The 16875-nt window shown below is 33.7% G+C and overlaps 11 protein-coding genes and 2 pseudogenes across 13 annotated transcripts, besides 1 other annotated feature; 9 read left to right on the top strand and 4 right to left on the bottom strand.

Moving 5' to 3' along the window:
* Positions 1-16875: part of a mobile genetic element that runs on past both edges of the window.
* On the top strand, positions 28-822 carry TVAGG3_0167830 (annotated as a pseudogene). The gene has a single exon. A coding segment is annotated over exon 1 (795 nt).
* TVAGG3_0167820 (uncharacterized protein) lies at positions 2053-2544 on the bottom strand (the record flags this gene model as incomplete). The annotated part of the gene is made up of 1 exon (XM_051225186.1): positions 2053-2544. The coding sequence occupies one exon, from the start codon at positions 2542-2544 to the stop codon at positions 2053-2055; it is 492 nt and encodes a 163-aa protein (XP_051110172.1).
* On the top strand, positions 5433-5708 carry TVAGG3_0167810 (keratin-associated protein family; the record flags this gene model as incomplete). The annotated part of the gene is made up of 1 exon (XM_051225185.1): positions 5433-5708. One exon carries the CDS (start codon positions 5433-5435, stop codon positions 5706-5708), a length of 276 nt encoding a protein of 91 aa, XP_051110171.1.
* TVAGG3_0167800 (organellar and viral DNA polymerase type B) lies at positions 8517-9128 on the top strand (the record flags this gene model as incomplete). The annotated part of the gene is made up of 1 exon (XM_051225184.1): positions 8517-9128. The coding sequence occupies one exon, from the start codon at positions 8517-8519 to the stop codon at positions 9126-9128; it is 612 nt and encodes a 203-aa protein (XP_051110170.1).
* TVAGG3_0167790 (KilA, N-terminal/APSES-type HTH, DNA-binding family) lies at positions 9219-9590 on the top strand (the record flags this gene model as incomplete). Its single annotated transcript, XM_051225183.1, has 1 exon — positions 9219-9590. One exon carries the CDS (start codon positions 9219-9221, stop codon positions 9588-9590), a length of 372 nt encoding a protein of 123 aa, XP_051110169.1.
* TVAGG3_0167780 (uncharacterized protein) lies at positions 9590-10044 on the top strand (the record flags this gene model as incomplete). Its single annotated transcript, XM_051225182.1, has 1 exon — positions 9590-10044. A coding segment is annotated over one exon (455 nt), but the record flags the coding sequence as incomplete, so codon positions are not given.
* Positions 10638-11111, bottom strand: TVAGG3_0167770 (uncharacterized protein; the record flags this gene model as incomplete). The annotated part of the gene is made up of 1 exon (XM_051225181.1): positions 10638-11111. One exon carries the CDS (start codon positions 11109-11111, stop codon positions 10638-10640), a length of 474 nt encoding a protein of 157 aa, XP_051110167.1.
* On the top strand, positions 11203-12043 carry TVAGG3_0167760 (organellar and viral DNA polymerase type B; the record flags this gene model as incomplete). The annotated part of the gene is made up of 1 exon (XM_051225180.1): positions 11203-12043. A coding segment is annotated over one exon (841 nt), but the record flags the coding sequence as incomplete, so codon positions are not given.
* On the top strand, positions 12361-12804 carry TVAGG3_0167750 (organellar and viral DNA polymerase type B; the record flags this gene model as incomplete). The annotated part of the gene is made up of 1 exon (XM_051225179.1): positions 12361-12804. One exon carries the CDS (start codon positions 12361-12363, stop codon positions 12802-12804), a length of 444 nt encoding a protein of 147 aa, XP_051110165.1.
* TVAGG3_0167740 lies at positions 13183-15059 on the top strand (annotated as a pseudogene). Its single transcript has one exon. A coding segment is annotated over exon 1 (1877 nt).
* Positions 15193-16050, bottom strand: TVAGG3_0167730 (uncharacterized protein; the record flags this gene model as incomplete). The annotated part of the gene is made up of 1 exon (XM_001319589.2): positions 15193-16050. One exon carries the CDS (start codon positions 16048-16050, stop codon positions 15193-15195), a length of 858 nt encoding a protein of 285 aa, XP_001319624.2.
* TVAGG3_0167720 (uncharacterized protein) lies at positions 16075-16347 on the bottom strand (the record flags this gene model as incomplete). The annotated part of the gene is made up of 1 exon (XM_051225178.1): positions 16075-16347. The coding sequence occupies one exon, from the start codon at positions 16345-16347 to the stop codon at positions 16075-16077; it is 273 nt and encodes a 90-aa protein (XP_051110164.1).
* TVAGG3_0167710 (uncharacterized protein) lies at positions 16393-16830 on the top strand (the record flags this gene model as incomplete). Its single annotated transcript, XM_051225177.1, has 1 exon — positions 16393-16830. The coding sequence occupies one exon, from the start codon at positions 16393-16395 to the stop codon at positions 16828-16830; it is 438 nt and encodes a 145-aa protein (XP_051110163.1).

Raw genomic sequence — 16875 nt, 5'->3', positions numbered from 1 at the left:
CTCTTATTCTTCCTTTCAGCAAAGATTATGAGTTCTGTTCAAATGGTGTGTATTTCTATTGTGGAAAGATGGGTCAGGTAAGACATTTAACCTCATTCGTCATATACTCATAACAGAGCGTTTAGGAAACGACTCTTACTATGACCAAATCATTATATCAGCAACTTCAGACTCTATGGACTCAACAGCGAAAACATTTATGTCAAAAGTTCAAGCCTCTGTCGTTAAAGTTCCAGACAGTGAACTCATTGAATTTCTTCAACGTTACATTCGACGTAAGAGGAAATATTATGCTATTGTAGAGTTCATACAGTCAGGAATGCAAAAGACTTCAGAAGAGATGGAAAGAATTATTGACAAACACCACTTACGTCAATACTCAGGAGTTTACGATATGAAACGACTACAAACTACATTCTGTCAAAACTTTCAAAATACCCCTTCAAAAAGTATCCTTCAAACACTCTGCTCGTTTGTGACGACTTCGCCGGAAAAGGTTTAGTGTCAAAGCCTGACTCACCATTAGCTAACATCATTAACTAAAGTCAGACATTACCATTTAACTGTAGCAATACTTATGCAAACATGGCTTTTCTTGCTTTAAACATAAAACGTCTCATAACTGACTTCGTTATCTTTCAAGGTTTCTCACGTTATGATATTGAACTCATTTGGAAACAGTCAGGTATAACATTACCTTTTGAAGAAATTTGGGAAGCATATAAGTCTCTCATCTCTCCTCGTTCATACCTTGAGATTCATATCATGACTAATACCATTAAAGTCAAAAATATTCCATGGGAACGACCAACATTGTTTTAAAGTTTAACCTTCAATTGACTGATGGTAAACAAATTCCATGCATCTCTGTCGCCATTTCTGTTAATATTTTTGCTGTCATTCATATCATCCACTTCCCCATCCGTTAGCTTTTGAGGATATGTTAGAATAGCTGTTCTTAAATGAAGGCTTTTCACCTTTGAGAGCATAAACTCTATAACTTTCTGCATACTTTATGTTTGAACCTCCTGAGCCATCATTGACATAAATTTTTATAGGCTTCCACCCTTTGTTCATATTCCTGCTTCTTCCCTTAGCTCTTTTGTTCAGTAGTTCTACATCTTTATACACAGCTCCTGTCTCAGTGAATTCAACAATATTTTCATTCGTTAGCTTTACATTCAAACCCTTGTCGAGTATATTGTTCATTTCATACATATAAAAGGTTTTTATTCTATATGAAATGAGAAGCAAATCCATCTTAGCTGGTGCCGTTAATGTTCCAATTGAACCAACATCAAATGTTGACTCACGAACGACAAACAATATTGTCATAAAGAACTATAGTTCGGAGTGTTTGAAAGAAAAAAGAACCAGATCTTAAGTCGTGAATTTAAACACAGCTTCAAACGCTAACGCTACATCAGATGTTAAGTTAGAGTATCCACCACTGGACCAAATTCTTTCAAGAGAAGCCAACGACAACCCTTACACAAATGTTCAAACAAATCCTTCAGATAACGTAGACCATTACCTTCTTCAGTTATACCAAACAATTTTACTCAAAGACGATAAGAAGCTTTTGACAAATCTTATAAGTAAGAACCAAATAATTCTAACAAAGGAGGACCTTGAAAATGTTATATCACGAATAACAGGGAAACAATGTGTCATTGACTATCTCGACCCTGAAATCGAATGCTGTGGTCAAACTCCACTATTCATGAAAATAGGTAACATCCGCATCATTGAAACACCAGGAACTACAGGAGTTGAGTTTAAGTATAAATATTCGAACGAGTATAAAACTATCTACTGACTATAAGCTTTGTTTGAAATATGTTTTAGTAAATTAAAGCAATTTGTAATATCTATCCAAAACTTCTTCAACAGTATCGAACTCATCTTCATAATGCAAACCTAATCTTATTGACTTGGTGCAGTTTTCACTAACACAATATTTTTCTGTTCTCTTGACTGACATAACTAACTCATTTGTTTCATCAAACAGCAACAACCAAAGTTCATGCCCTAATACATAACATTCATACTTTATATTTTTAGCTCTGAGTTCTCTTGTAAGCTGTTGCATTTAATATTTTCTAAAAAGTCAACTTCAACAGTCATTCGCACTGGTGCCTTCAGTTCTACAGGCTCTCCTTGAAAGTCAACAAGTCTGAATTGCATGTCTTTCAAATTATGAGGACTAATGCGAACCCATTTACCTAAATGAGTTGCTATGACAGGAACGTTTGGAATGAACATTGAATTGACTGCATAACAGAAGGATTTATATTCTACTGAACCTTTACTATTAACTCCTGAAATACCTGTGACATTAGCTATTTTTGACTCAATGTACAAACAATTACCATAACATACGTATGGAACAGATTTCATCTCAATCGTTTTGTCAACACTTTTCAAAGGAAATGTCATATGGTATGCACCCAAAAGAAGTTGTACTCTATGACTCATTCGTGTTAACTTAAACTCCTTCGCATAACTGAACTTCAAAACTCCTGCAATAAGTTTAACATTCATTAAGTTTTCTTCGTTATCCTTGTTTATTGTAGTATTTATGAGAGCATTTAACACTCCAGCTAATGTTTCCATCTTATATTCTACATTATTGTGAAATCTTATTTCATGCTTCTTTCCATCTATTTCAAGCTCCATGAAATCTGTTTCGTCAGTTATAACGAATGAAGCAATAGTATTAAAGTCAACCATTCTGAATGCAAGTGGCTCATTCTGTAGACCTAAGTTTGTTTGTAGTTTTACTGTTCCGTATTCGTTCGGGTCTGTACTTTGTAAATAGAACAACATTTTATTCTCATTAAAATATGAGTATAGCTGCATATGCGTATGAAGCTGACAGAGCTAAACGTTTATATTTTGGTCAATACTCTCTCACACTTACTGACAAATATATTGTTATCAGTGATGGAAATACCGAGAAATACATAACATGGAAGGACTATGAAAAGTTTGACCCTATTTTAACTCCATGTACTATGCCATTCATTGTAAATGGTGAAGTTGTCATGAAGAACGACACAACAGTATATAAGTCTGTTCATGAAGCATTAGAATATATGTTGAATTATAATCCCGAAAGATTTGACCCAAGCACTACACCATGTGCAATGCCTTTTATTAAGGACGGTGAAATCGTAAGAGTTCCGGATTCAACGGTTTACACAGCTGTTCAAAACAGTTTACAAAACATTTTAGCGAATATCTTTAATTCAGAAACTACAGAAATAAAATTACCGTATATAACAGATGCTAAAGAAATTAAATCAAAAACAACAACATTATTTACGTCACTTAATGATTTAATGACTTATATCATTAATATTCCTGCACCAACTACAGCATTTGATCCAAACTCGACGGTTTGCAGTGTACCTTTCATAAATGACAGTTCATTAATTGCTTTAAGGGATTCGACAGTAAATGAATCATTAAAGGCGTCATTAATGAAAATCATTGATTTTAACTCATTCATGAATACATATAATTCATTCATTAATGTTTCATACACTTCTAAAGAAGGTGAGCCAAAAACTATAGATAAAGCGGTGTATGAAATAAAAGCATCAACGACGAAATTGAATTCGTTAACTTTTGACGGTGATAGTTTCGTTAATGACATAACATCGGGGAAAACAATTTTAACGAAAGAATATTTAAAATCTCATGTTAGTGAGTTCGTTGAAATTGAAAAAGAAGGTGGAATTAAGTTCGATCCACTGAATTTCATTTTCAGCTTAGCGAATGCGGGTGTTAGTTTCGCTGAATGGACAACTATACAGAGTGAAATAAATGCAATATGGACGTTTTTGGGGTCAAAAGCGGGAATGGGTGAGCTTGTAAATGCTGCAAGAACATTAGGTGAAACAGGAAATTTTGTAGATGGTTTTAAAAGACTTGTTTCAAATGTTTTAACAAACACAAAGAAATTATTTAGATATACCATACATAACGGTCAGATTTTCGAACAGGTAGCAACAAACCCTCCGGTTATGGCTGCGTTGATGATGGTTAGAGATATAAAACCACGTAACGACGGGAACGAAGAACATGAACAACAGGATACTGGTCGGGTTATTCGAGACATTAAAAACGTGTATCCTGAAGTTATTGATTTATTTAGAGGAGTTAATGATTCAATTTCAAAACATTCTATAACCCTCGATGAAGAGAATAAATTAACAGATTATATATTCGTCATTATTGCAGAATTAATGAAGAGAATAAATGAAAAAGGAATTGGTGATATCATTAATGTCAGCGATGTAATGATGAAAAGAAATTTTGACTCATTATTTACAAAACCGAAAACAGAATATAGTCTTTATGACGTAATTACCGAATTAATGAAAAAGATTAATGATAATAAGAGTTCTGGCGGAAGAGTTGAATTAGAAGTGAATGATGTTAATGAGAAATTAGCCGAAAAAGCAGACAAAAATGAGCTTTTAGCTCTGAGTGATAAAGTCAAGAACCACGTTCATTATATAACTTCAGACGAACAGATTATAACGGACTACCATGGATATTTAACACGAAGTGATGAAGTGAAGACGGAAGACCCCAATGAAAGAAGATATAAATACATTCGTGCTAAAGGTTATGACATAAGCTGTACTGTACAGTATGACACAGGTAAAGCACAAGAAGCATTTAGTTATAACGATGAAATTTATGCCTCTACTTTCTCTGTTAAAGGTGTATTAGTTGAACCAAGATTTACTTTGAGAGTTAAGTCAAAAATAACGTTTGAAGATGCTATTAAAAGTAAAGCTGACAAAGTTGAACTCGAAGCAATGAACAAAGTTTTGAAATCTCATAAACACAACATCTCCGATATAAATGAACTTCAAGCTACATTAGACAGTAAAGCCGACAAGAACCATACACATAAATCCTTCACTACTGTTAGAGCAGACGACATAATATTGAACTATACCCTTGGTTCAAGTGCACCTTTAGAGAATCCAAGTACAAGCGTAAAAGATACACTAAACTCCTTAAATAGTAAATGTATGAACATTGAAGGTCATGTCAGAAACTTTGAAGCACATGAACTACCAGCAATGTTAGATAAAAAAGCAGATAAGAACCATACACATAACTTCTTCTCAACTGTTGCTATAGAAAGTATTGAAGGAACGGTTGGCGGAACTGATGGGGATGCATTATATTATAATCCTCCTAACTTTCCACAAGGTTTAACATCGAATGAAAACATAACAACGAAGAAAAAAATTAGCTGTAAAAATGTTTATGTCATGGATGATGAAAATAAAGTTAAATTCACTGCTCAAGATTTATATGATAAGAAAGCAGACAAAACAGAGCTTCAAACATTAAAGACTGAAATATTGCAAGCTATATATCCTATAGGCTCTATTTATACGTCAATGAACTCAACAAATCCAGAAACAGTTCTGGGTTTTGGTACGTGGGAACAGATTGTAGATAAATTCCTCTATTGTGCGAACTCTTCAAAGCAAACAGGTGGTTCGAAGAAAATTAAAGAAGCAAACCTTCCACCGCACACTCATACAGGAACTACAAACTTTTCTGGTGACCATAGTCACTCATTAAGAGACCATCCATTATACAACTCAGAATATTATGCTGGCAATGACGTTTTATCTCCAGATTATAACCATTCGGCAAAAAAGACTTTTTGACCAACTGAACCAGGAGGAAATCATTCACACACTTTCACAACAAATCCAACAGGCTCGGGTGCAGATTATATGCCACCATTTGTGACTGTATTCGCATGGTACCGAGTTCAATGAACTCGCTTGAGACTTGACCCAAAGGGTTTAGGCTTACCGCGTTCAATGAAATCTTTAACTTTACATAAATGAGCTTGAAAGAAGTATTCGAACAACATCCATGGAGGTCTTTTAAGAAATTCAATGAAGCTGCAAAGAGTTCGGGATTTACTAACAGAGCTGAAGTGAAAAGGTTCTTTAACAAAAATGTTGTACATCAAACAAAAATAAATCCTTACGACTACTTTTTACCAATTTACTCCAACACTCCTGACGCATACCAATTTGACACTCTCATTCAAAGCAGAAAAGGAGGACATAAACCATTCCTCATCTTCATAAATGTTAACACTCGCAAAGCTTTTGCGTATATAATGAAAAATAAAGGAACTCGTGAAGTGTTAAGAGTTTTACAAAAGTTTGTAGCAGAACATAGCCCAAGTACTTTAACATCAGACCAAGACAGTGCATACCTCAGCAACGAAATCACAGAATTTCTCATTAAGCATAACATAACTCACTACACTACTGAAGACCATAACCATAACATACTCGGCATCATTAATCGCTTCATAAGAACGCTCAGAGATTTAAATCAAGAGCGAGACTTTACCGAAGAAACAATGAAACATTTTCTCGAAGTATATAATTCCTCAACACACTCTACAACAGGACATACACCAAATTCAATGACACAACAACAAGAAGAAAAGTATATACAAAAGAAACGAAGCCAAACACAAAATATCAGAAATTCAACACAATTTACCCTCATTCCTGGTACAAAAGTTCGTGTAGTTCTTGACGACAAACCGTTGACAAAGAAACGTTTAATGTTAAGTCGAAACTATTATATCGTAGACTCTACGCAAGGTAATGGATATCTTATAAAAGCTGCTGACGACTCCATTGCATTTTATCCTCGACATAAATTAGTTGAAAGTAGTAATGGCAAACTTGCTGAAACCATTGACGAAGCAAAGCGAGGAGTGGTTATTGAAATACTTGACTATAACATAAACGATGACACTTATAAAGTAAGATATGAAGGCGGCGTTGAAGATGTTATACCATCTAAGAACTTGAGAGAGTCAAAGCCAACACATCTGGGACCATTAGAGCGGGAGTACTGGAAAGACAAAAATATACCAGAAAGAATAAGAAAATTCTTCTAAACTTTTTCATTAGATGTAAATCAGACAAAAATATATTTTAGGTGAAGAGGTGAGATTTCACCTGTTTTCTCACCTGTTTTTTCACCTCCTTTTTCACCTGTTTTCTCACCTCCTTTCTCACCTGTTTTTTCACCCTCACCGCTTAGCGGCTCAGATTGCTTTTGCTTTCTCGTGAATTTTCATGAATTTCCTTAAGATAGAAAAAATAAAGTTAGTTTTATTTTTATTTATTTTTTTATTTTGTATAAAAGATATGATTTCAACAATCGGCACAACAACAATTCAAACAACTACAGCACCAAACTCGCTAGTCATGAATCCTACATCTATGTTAGTAGAGATGAAAAGCTTTATTCCTTCTTCATATACTTTTGAGACAGAAATACAAAGAATTAAGCAAGAACTTTTAACAAGTAATTTAGACTGTAGTGCGAAAGATGAAACAAATGAACAGTATCTTTATGACATGCAGGACATTATTGACCATTTACCCAAATTGCCTGAAATTCAGCAGCAAAAACTAACTATTCCTGAATTCGATGAAATAGAAGTGAAACCAACTGACTCAGTAGAAATAAAGAAGTTCATACGTAAAGTAAACTATGAATTCCTTGGTTTTCATTGCAACCATAAAGTTATGGACAAAGATTGCGACATGGTTTATAAAAATATTTCTGACCTTTACAAATCCGAAGAATTTAAGACATACGATAACTTTGTTTCATTAGTTGCAAAATGTGTTTGGGAAATAAGAGATAAAGATAGAAGAGGCAAAGTATGGAACGAACAAATAAGACCCGCTATGTTTGAGATGAAGAGAGCAATTGACGCTTTAGTTGTTTTAGCTGGTTTTATTTCAATGTATAACGCAAAAATGAATCCGCAATGTTCAAAATGTAAAGCAGCAATGAGGAAATATAACTACTCCGTCAAAGAGATAGAACGTATGCGAAACGACTATGCTGACTTAAAGAAAGAAGTAGAGAAACCAGCAGAAGATAAAATGGACATGTTAGCATTTCTGAACAAAAACTATCCAACAGCTGACGATTTCCTATTATCTGATGTCAAGAAGAAGTATAAAGAAACTTTCGGCATTGTTAAAACTTTTGACATACTGACAGAAGAAATAGAAGCTACGAAATTGTTTAGAATTTCAAATATACATCGTACAATTCATGTAAAACGCTTATAAAATAACTGGGGTGAAAAATTAGGTGAGAAAACAGGTGAAATCTCACCTCTTCACCTAAAATATATTTTTATTGAATTCAGCAACAAAATTCTGAGTAAAATAATTTTTAGGGCATGTGTCAAACCGTTGAGTTTTCACAAAATTTAAAAAATAACGTTTACCATGTAAAACACTTATAAAATAACTGGGGTGAAAAATTAGGTGAGAAAACAGGTGAAATCTCACCTCTTCACCTAAAATATATTTTTATTGAATTCAGCAACAAAAATAATGAATTTCATTAGTTAGAAAAATAAAGTTAGTTTTATTTTTATTTATTTTTTTATTTTGTATGTAAGAACAGTAATGTCAAACATTGAGTTTGAAACAGTTAGAAAGATTGACAATGACACCAAAGTGGTTAGAATAGGTGATTTAAACGTAAGATACTCAAAGAAATACAACAAATATTCTTTGTCAGACATTATATCTCCATCTGAAAAGAAAACAAACCACTGGGTTAGAAATGCTTCAACTCAGAAAATTTTGACAAGAAATCCTGAGCTTATGATATCAGTAAGATTCTATGGAACTACAGCATATCTCATTGACAAAAGTCTTATACCAATAGTTTTGTTATGGATTGACCCAGTTGTTGGATATAACTTCATAACTTATGGTTCATTCGATACGGAACGTTGCAGTGAAGGCTTACTTTACATCGTTCAGAAACCGAAGGACTTCAATACAAAGAGATATAAGATAGGAAGAACATATAATATAACTCAAAGATATGACAGTACAGTCAATAGAGTCAAGGTTGTGTTCGTTAATGATATGAGAGCTGCTGAAACAGAACTGCTTGAAGTTTTTGAGAAAAGGTATGGTGCTCCCATGAAAGGTAAAGAAACGTTTGAAGTAGATGAGATAGATAAAGCTATAAAATTATTTGACGAAGTTGCTGAAAAATACATGTAAAGCGTTTATTTTTGGTCTTTTGTGAAAGTCAGAAAAAATAAAGTTAGTTTTATTTTTATTTATTTTTTTATTTTGTATGTAAAGACAGTAATGTCAACATTAGAGAACACAACAACTGCTATCGTTCATGAAGCCATTAATGAAGAATACGAATACATACAATATAACAAACAACTTCGCCTCATTCGTTCGGTCAAAGATGACATGTACCAAATGCAAAGTATAATGAATGCTCTTCGTTCTACAAAGCAAGCATATCATTGGTTTGAAAACCAACAGACAAAAGAACTTTTAGAAGAATTTCCTCATATGATTGCTTCCCTCGGAAAACCGAGGGAAGAGATTCCATTCGAAAATCGCAAGAATTTGGCTCCTTGTTTGAAAGGTTATTATGTTCATAGACTTTTAGTAAATGCTGTAGCAATGTGGGTTCACCTCGTTATGCTTGTTATATTTTCATGATGTTAGATGAACTATATAAAGCAGAACGTGAAGATATGGAAAAGAAACTTCAAGCAAAAGATGAAGTCATTGAATCCAAAGACAAAAGCATACAGAAAAGAATACCACGTTCAGTACCAAAAGGAAAGGAAAAGAACTATAAGTATATGATTTACGCTGAAGAGTTGGAGAAAGAAGAAGATAGAGATATGGTTATGTTGCATTTAGTGAGAAGAAACAACAAGAGCTTTTATGACTTAGCTAAGATATATAAATCTGACAGAAACTGGTTCTATCGTGAAAACTTACCGATCTCAATGACACCGAATGAGCAAATAAAGGAAATTGTCAAAAATACTCTTCCTCAAACACACTATGACATCAAAGGTTGCACAATACTTACATTCAAAGAAGACTTAACATTACTGAAAGAAAAGATAACAGAATATTTCGACAACTTCAAGAGGAAGAATGAAAACTTACCGATTTCAATGAAAAACATTAACTTTTTGACGAAGTGAAGATTTGCACTTTGTCAAAATTTAATGAAAACTTACCGATTTCAATGAAAAACATTAACTTTTTGACGAAGTGAAGATTTGCACTTTGTCAAAATTTAATGAAAACTTACCGATTTCAATGAAAAACATTAACTTTTTGACGAAGTGAAGATTTGCACTTTGTCAAAATTTAATGAAAACTTACCGATTTCAATGAAAAACATTAACTTTTTGACGAAGTGAAGATTTGCACTTTGTCAAAATTTAATGAAAACTTACCGATTTCAATGAAAAACATTAACTTTTTGACGAAGTGAAGATTTGCACTTTGTCAAAATTTAATGAAAACTTACCGATTTCAATGAAAAACATTAACTTTTTGACGAAGTGAAGATTTGCACTTTGTCAAAATTTAATGAAAAACATTAACGTAAACATTAACGATAAAATTTATTTCCTGGACTGTTGTCAAAATGTCATGTTGTCATCATTTTTAAAAGAAGTTAATTAACCTGGTAGCACATGGTGACGTGGTGACACTTTCAGTTATTCAAAAATATATTTTTGCTTAAATAACTTCAGGGTCTATTTCTTCAACCATTTCACTTCCTTCGTCAATGTCAATAGAAGCTTCTTCAACCTTTGGTAAGAACTTTTGTATGACATCTTTGTTCGTTATTGTCTTCAGAGATGAAGGATAATATTTCACATTTGTTTCACCTTTCTTATATTCTTTCTGTTCGGAAAGATTCATAGCAATACTGAAGAAGTCAACGTTAGAGTTCTTTATGACAGTATAATGAGTATCTTTGACATTCACGAAGAAACTCTTTTGTTTCAAAACTACTGCTAACTCTTGTGAAGTATAACGTTTGCGGTCAATGACGATAGCTAATGGTCTGACATACTGACCAAACTTAGATTCTTTCACAAACTTCTTGTTAAAGATAACATTAACATTTGAAGCATTACTGAACTCATTCTTGATGGCATTAGCAAGAGCATTGTATGAAAAGAACTTGCAATCTTGCATGTGTTTCATTAAAATAAAAATATTAAATTATTTTGAAAAATAACTTAAAAAAATCTAATCTAATTTTTTCAAAAAAATATTTTTTTATTTCCTACTAAAGATGTATCGGAAGTTGTCTAAGTTAGAACACTCGGAAATAAAACAACTTCTTACAGAAGCTAACATAGATGTTGCAAAACATTACGCGACAAACAAAAAAGCACTCGCCGACTTCATTAAAGACTACAATGGTGAAATAACTTATGATAGAATTCATGAGTTCATAAAGCCGCAACGCGGTGAGGACGAAGTCCATGCAAGAACTTTTCCTTTAAATGACGTTGCTATTGACTTATATCATAGACGTTCAGTACCACATGAAGTAAGAAGAGAAATGTTTGACATAACAAATGCGAACGTTGGTCATACTCGTAAAGCTCTTTCGCATGATGTTCGTCAAGAGATGTTTGACATAACAAATGCAAACGTTGGTGAAACACGAAAGAGAGACGACACACTGAAACAACAGAGAAGAGAGATGTTTAAAAGTGCTATAGAACAAGTTCGCAAAGCTAATAATGTCATTCGTTCCATTGACGACAAACCAAAAGAAGGTGAGAGATGGTTAAAGAAAGATGAAGAGAATAGGAAGAGAAATGTGAAGTCAGGCAATAGACTCATTGACTTTAACATCGAAGCTTTAGATGAACCAAACAGAGACTACTTACACAAACATTTCGGTAAGGTTTTCATGAGACTCTTAGAGAAGATTAAAATAAACTCACAACAGAGATGGATGGTATGTTATAAACTTGGTGGAAAGTATGAATGTTCTACGTTAAACCTCAATAATATTGGAACATTACTACATCAGCTCTTGAAGGAGAACTTTATATCAGAGATAGAAGCAAATGCTGCAGGTATTGTTGAAATGCACTATGACTTCTTCTTGACAAACATAAAGAATCTTACTGAAATAAAGATGTATGATTTAACAGAATATGAAGGCTTAACGATGTCAGATGTAAAGAAAGGAAAGCCACAGAAGCGACCATATAGAGATGAAAGCACACTGACAGAAAGACAGAAAAGATTATTGAACAGACTTAAACAAACAGGAGATAAACAAGATATAGATGACTTCTGGAATGAAATCCTTGGTGAAAAGAAGTTTTATAAGAAGAGAAGCGGTCAGTTCTGGAAGTATCTTTGCACATTACCTATAAATCTTGAACGCTACCAAATCTTCAATGAACTGAACAAAAGAACTGCAACACTTATGACAGAAGACAATTGTTTCGTTTATGCTTGCATTCAGGCTGGAGTAAATGAAGAAACTATTGACCACATGAGAGAAGTCATTCGTGTTAGAGACTTTCCTCAAAGTAAAGTACAAGAAATTTCTGACGCAACTGGTATAGCATTTAATATTACCATTGGTTATTTCAATGACTCAAGACATAATGAAATAAAGAGATACATACCAAAAGAATGTAAAACTGTTCGAACTATTGACTTACTTCTTGTTGAAGACCACTACATGCTAAATGAAAGACTTCCAATGACAACATATTTCATTCGCAACTATATAGAAATCTTGAAGGAGTGTGGTGGAATGAACATTGAGAAACAGATGAAGATTTATACAAAGAGAGAAGATAAATATGTAGTTCGCATGGATAGAACTACACCGCTATGGGATGTTATGAAAACATTGTGGTAGTGCAAATATTTCGAACCTATTTCTTATGGAGAACTTTTCACATATACGACTGACTTATATAAACAGAACCTTGCACCATTTAAAGATTTGACATATGCTCCAAAGTATTGTGTACAACTGAAGAAGAAAGCAGAGTCAAAAGAAGTAAATAAAAATAAGTGCAAGTTCATTCCTGAGCATGTTTTCTTTGCTGACTTTGAGTGTAGTACGGATGGCTTTCATAAAGCTTTTAACATCTGTTATGACAGTGAAGATGGTTCAGTGAGTGAAAGCATATGGGGTCAAAACTGTGCAACAGAATTTTTGGAACGACTTCCTGACAAGAGTTTAATATATTTCCATAACCTCAGTTATGATATAAACTTCATCTTAAGACACATGACAGAAGTGAAAGGAACTCCCATCATTAAAGGTTCACGAACAATGCAAATAACTGGTTTATATAAAGGACGGGCAATTATTATAAAAGACTCTTACAGTGTTATAAATAAGAAGCTTAAACTATTTCCTGCTATGTTTAACTTACAAACAGGACCGAAAGAAGTATTTCCATATAACTACTACAGCAGTACTTTGTTAGCAAATGACAACAGAACTGGTGTCATTTCTGAAGCGTGTAAGTTTATCCGGGATGCAGATACATTCATGAAAAACATAGATTCCATCAAAGGTTGCAGAATAGATGAAAACCACTTCGACTTAGAAAAATATAGCACATTTTACTGCAAACAAGATGTAAGAATTTTAAGAGAAGGTTTTGTAAAGTTCCGCAATGACTTATTGAAAGAGTTTGGTTTAAACGTTTATGACTACGTTAGTATTTGTTCTATTGCTAACAAATTGTTTGAGAACAGAGTATACTTCCCGAATGGAAATCTTTATGACCTTTCAAATAAACCAAGAGAATTTATTTCGAGATGCATTCAAGGTGGAAGATGTATGTTGTCAGATAACATTAAACAAAAGAGCAAAAAGAAACTCATTGCTGACTTCGACGCTGTTTCATTATATCCATCAGCAATTGCAAGACTTTATACTTTAGAAGGAATTCCAAAAGTATTGAAGGATGAGATGTTAAGCACAGAGTATCTCATGAGACATTTATTTGATGACGACCAAAAGGAACCCATTGGTGAAAAGTTTATGTCTGGCTTCTTTGTTCTCATTAAGATAACAGAGATTGGAATACATAGACACTTTCCTTTAATAGTTTGTGACCCTGAACTAAATCCAGAACTTAACGTTCCCAGAAGTTCAAACACTTGCTGTTTAATGTATGTTGACCATATAACATTACAAGACCTCATAAAATATCAAGGTGTCAAATGTGAAGTGTTGCAAGGATACTATTACGATGGAAACAGAGATATTAGAATAAGAGATGAAGTAAAGAAGTTGTTTGAGTTAAGGTTAAAGTATAAGAAAGAAGGAAATCCTTTGCAAGAAAATATAAAGCTCATTCTGAACAGTATTTATGGCAAAACTATTCTATCTCCTATTGAGTCAAAAATAACCATAGTAAATGACAAAGATGCTATAAGATATGCCATCAGAAACTACAACCATATAGTGAAGTTCGAAGGTTTGGATGGTTCAGATAAAACTATTTTCAAGCTAACGAAAAGCATTTGCAGACACTTTAACTTCTGTCCACTTGGTGTTAATATTCTATCTATGTCGAAGAGAATAATGTGTGAAGTATTCTGTACTGCTGAGGATATGGGACTTCAAATATTTTACCAGGACTGTGATAGCATGCATATTTTCAATGAAGACATACCAAAGCTTGCAGCAGAGTTTAAGAAGAGATACGGTCGCGAACTTATAGGAAAGAACCTTGGTCAATTTCATTCTGACTTCGCAGAAATAACACCTGGAAAACAAAGTTTAGCATACAAGTCAATATTTTGTGGAAAGAAGACCTACATAGACTTACTCACTAACGATTTAAATGAAGTTGCATTCCATGCACGTTGCAAAGGTGTCAAACAAGACGTCCTTGCTTTAACAGCAAATGAAATGTTTCCTGAAGCTATACAATGCTATTACAATGAAGATAAGAACATTCACATACCTGTTGGAACATATGACAAAGACTCTGAGTTCAGTGTTATGAAGTTATATAAAGCACTTCATGATGGTCAAGAGATTGGATTTGACTTATGTAAGTCTTTAGTCCTAGTCCTTGCTTTGCTGAAAAGTTTAACTTCTCAATAACGACTAAAACAAGCTTTATTCGTAAGTTGAAGTTCTGAGGTCATTTATTTTTGTCAGCAATGAGGTCATGAATGAGGTCAGCAATGAGGTCATGAATGAGGTCATGAATGAGGTCATTTATTTTTGTCAGCAATGAGGTCATTCGTGATAAAAATAAAGCTAGCGTAGATTTTACAATACTGCGATGGTAGAGTTTAAGAGTTGTGCTTCAATGTAGAGACAGTCCTTATGGTCTGGAGGTAGCAAAACAGGTGCTTTATGGTCATGAGTGGAGAACATGTCTATCCAAAACTCACGATTGAAGCCAGTTAATTTATAGTATTTAGGGTTAGGAAGTGGTGAAGTTCTTGTATGACCAATGAACTCATTTTCAACTCCCTTACTTAAGTTTGAATATAATATAGCTTGCTTTCTATCCCAAATGCCAGGTGTTACAATCTTTGAAAATTCATTTTTCCTCGGAAGCATTGCATCATAATTGAAAACATTCTTGAAGTCTTCATTGGGTTCAGAGATTTGAAATCTTATACGTAATGGATTTTCTTTCTCTTTAGCGACTTCATTGAATGGTGAGAATACAACAAACTGACAGTCATGTGTTCCATCTTCATTTTCATTAAATTCATAATGAAAGTCTATAAGTTGTGGCTGACTACCTTCTTCTTTCAGTTGTGCAAGAAACTCACGTAAAGGCTGTAAAGTTTGTACTTCAATGTTAAACTTTTTCTCGAACATCTCATTAAATGAAATCATACATTGTTGCAATGTTGTATCGTCTTTAAAGTATTTGTATATGTGAATGTTTTGGGCGCTTAAAGACTGTTCGTCATTTTCTATCTCGACTTGAAGTATAAAGTCAACCTTTCTGAAAGCACGTGTTATATACATAGATGTTATGCCAATATATTTTTCTTCATTTATGTTCACAATCCAGTCTGTTGGAAACTTAAACGTTACTCTGTTCCCCTTTATTTTGACGTCAGGGTTTTCACTACTGAACGCAACAGATAAAGGTATTTGTCTATACATTTAGTTCCGATAAAAATAAACCATTTACTCTTTCTTCACTTCAGCTTCTTTAGCTTTTTGTTCTTCCTTTGCTTTTGCTTCTTCTCTAGCTTTCTTCGCCAGCAAACGTGGGTTCTTTTGTCTTCCAGCAGCTAATGCAGCAAGTTGTTTTTCACTAAGTTTTCTCTTTGGTCTCTCTGGCTTTTGTTCTTGTTTTTGTTCCTTCAGTTCGGATAAAATTTGCTCACGAATTTCTTTCTTCAATGCTTCAACATCTATGACCCCTTGGGTCTTGTCCGTACGGCTTGTCTGAGTCATTTGACTGCAGATAAAAAACAAAATTAAAACTTTAACCGATGTAAAATGAGCTTGTCAAAATCAGAGCGAGAGTCTATTATATTAAATGACGCCAGAGGAATACAACATCCTTTCTATTACGTAAGTCAGAGTAAAGATGGTAAAATATATGTAAGAAAAAGAAAGGTTCCATTAGCGAATGCAGAGAGCGACAACATTAAGGTGCATGGCACCGAGGGTGAAGCCCACGAAGCCCATATAAAACCTTCTGTTCAAACTGAAAAGTCAATAGAACCAGAAGAAAAGAAGCCAGATGTACTTTCAATAACGAACCAAGAGCTTATTGCAAAGTTCGTGAATTTCATTGAAAAGCAAACCGAGTCAAAGAACCCTGACCCACCAGTGAAAGAAGTTGAGACAAAAGAGAATGTACAGTTCATTGAAAATGTCAAGAAACAACTTCCACCACGAATTCCAAGAAGAAGAGTGAGAATAATGAAGTAAATAGATATTTTTATCTGAAGTAAATACATGCAGAACGAACAGCTA

The sequence above is a fragment of the Trichomonas vaginalis genome, chromosome IV (assembly GCF_026262505.1).
Source record: "Trichomonas vaginalis G3 chromosome IV, whole genome shotgun sequence".
Classification (NCBI taxonomy): Eukaryota; Parabasalia; order Trichomonadida; family Trichomonadidae; genus Trichomonas; species Trichomonas vaginalis.
The sequence above is the reverse complement of the archived record's forward strand: the minus strand, read 5'-3'. Positions and strand labels throughout refer to the sequence as shown.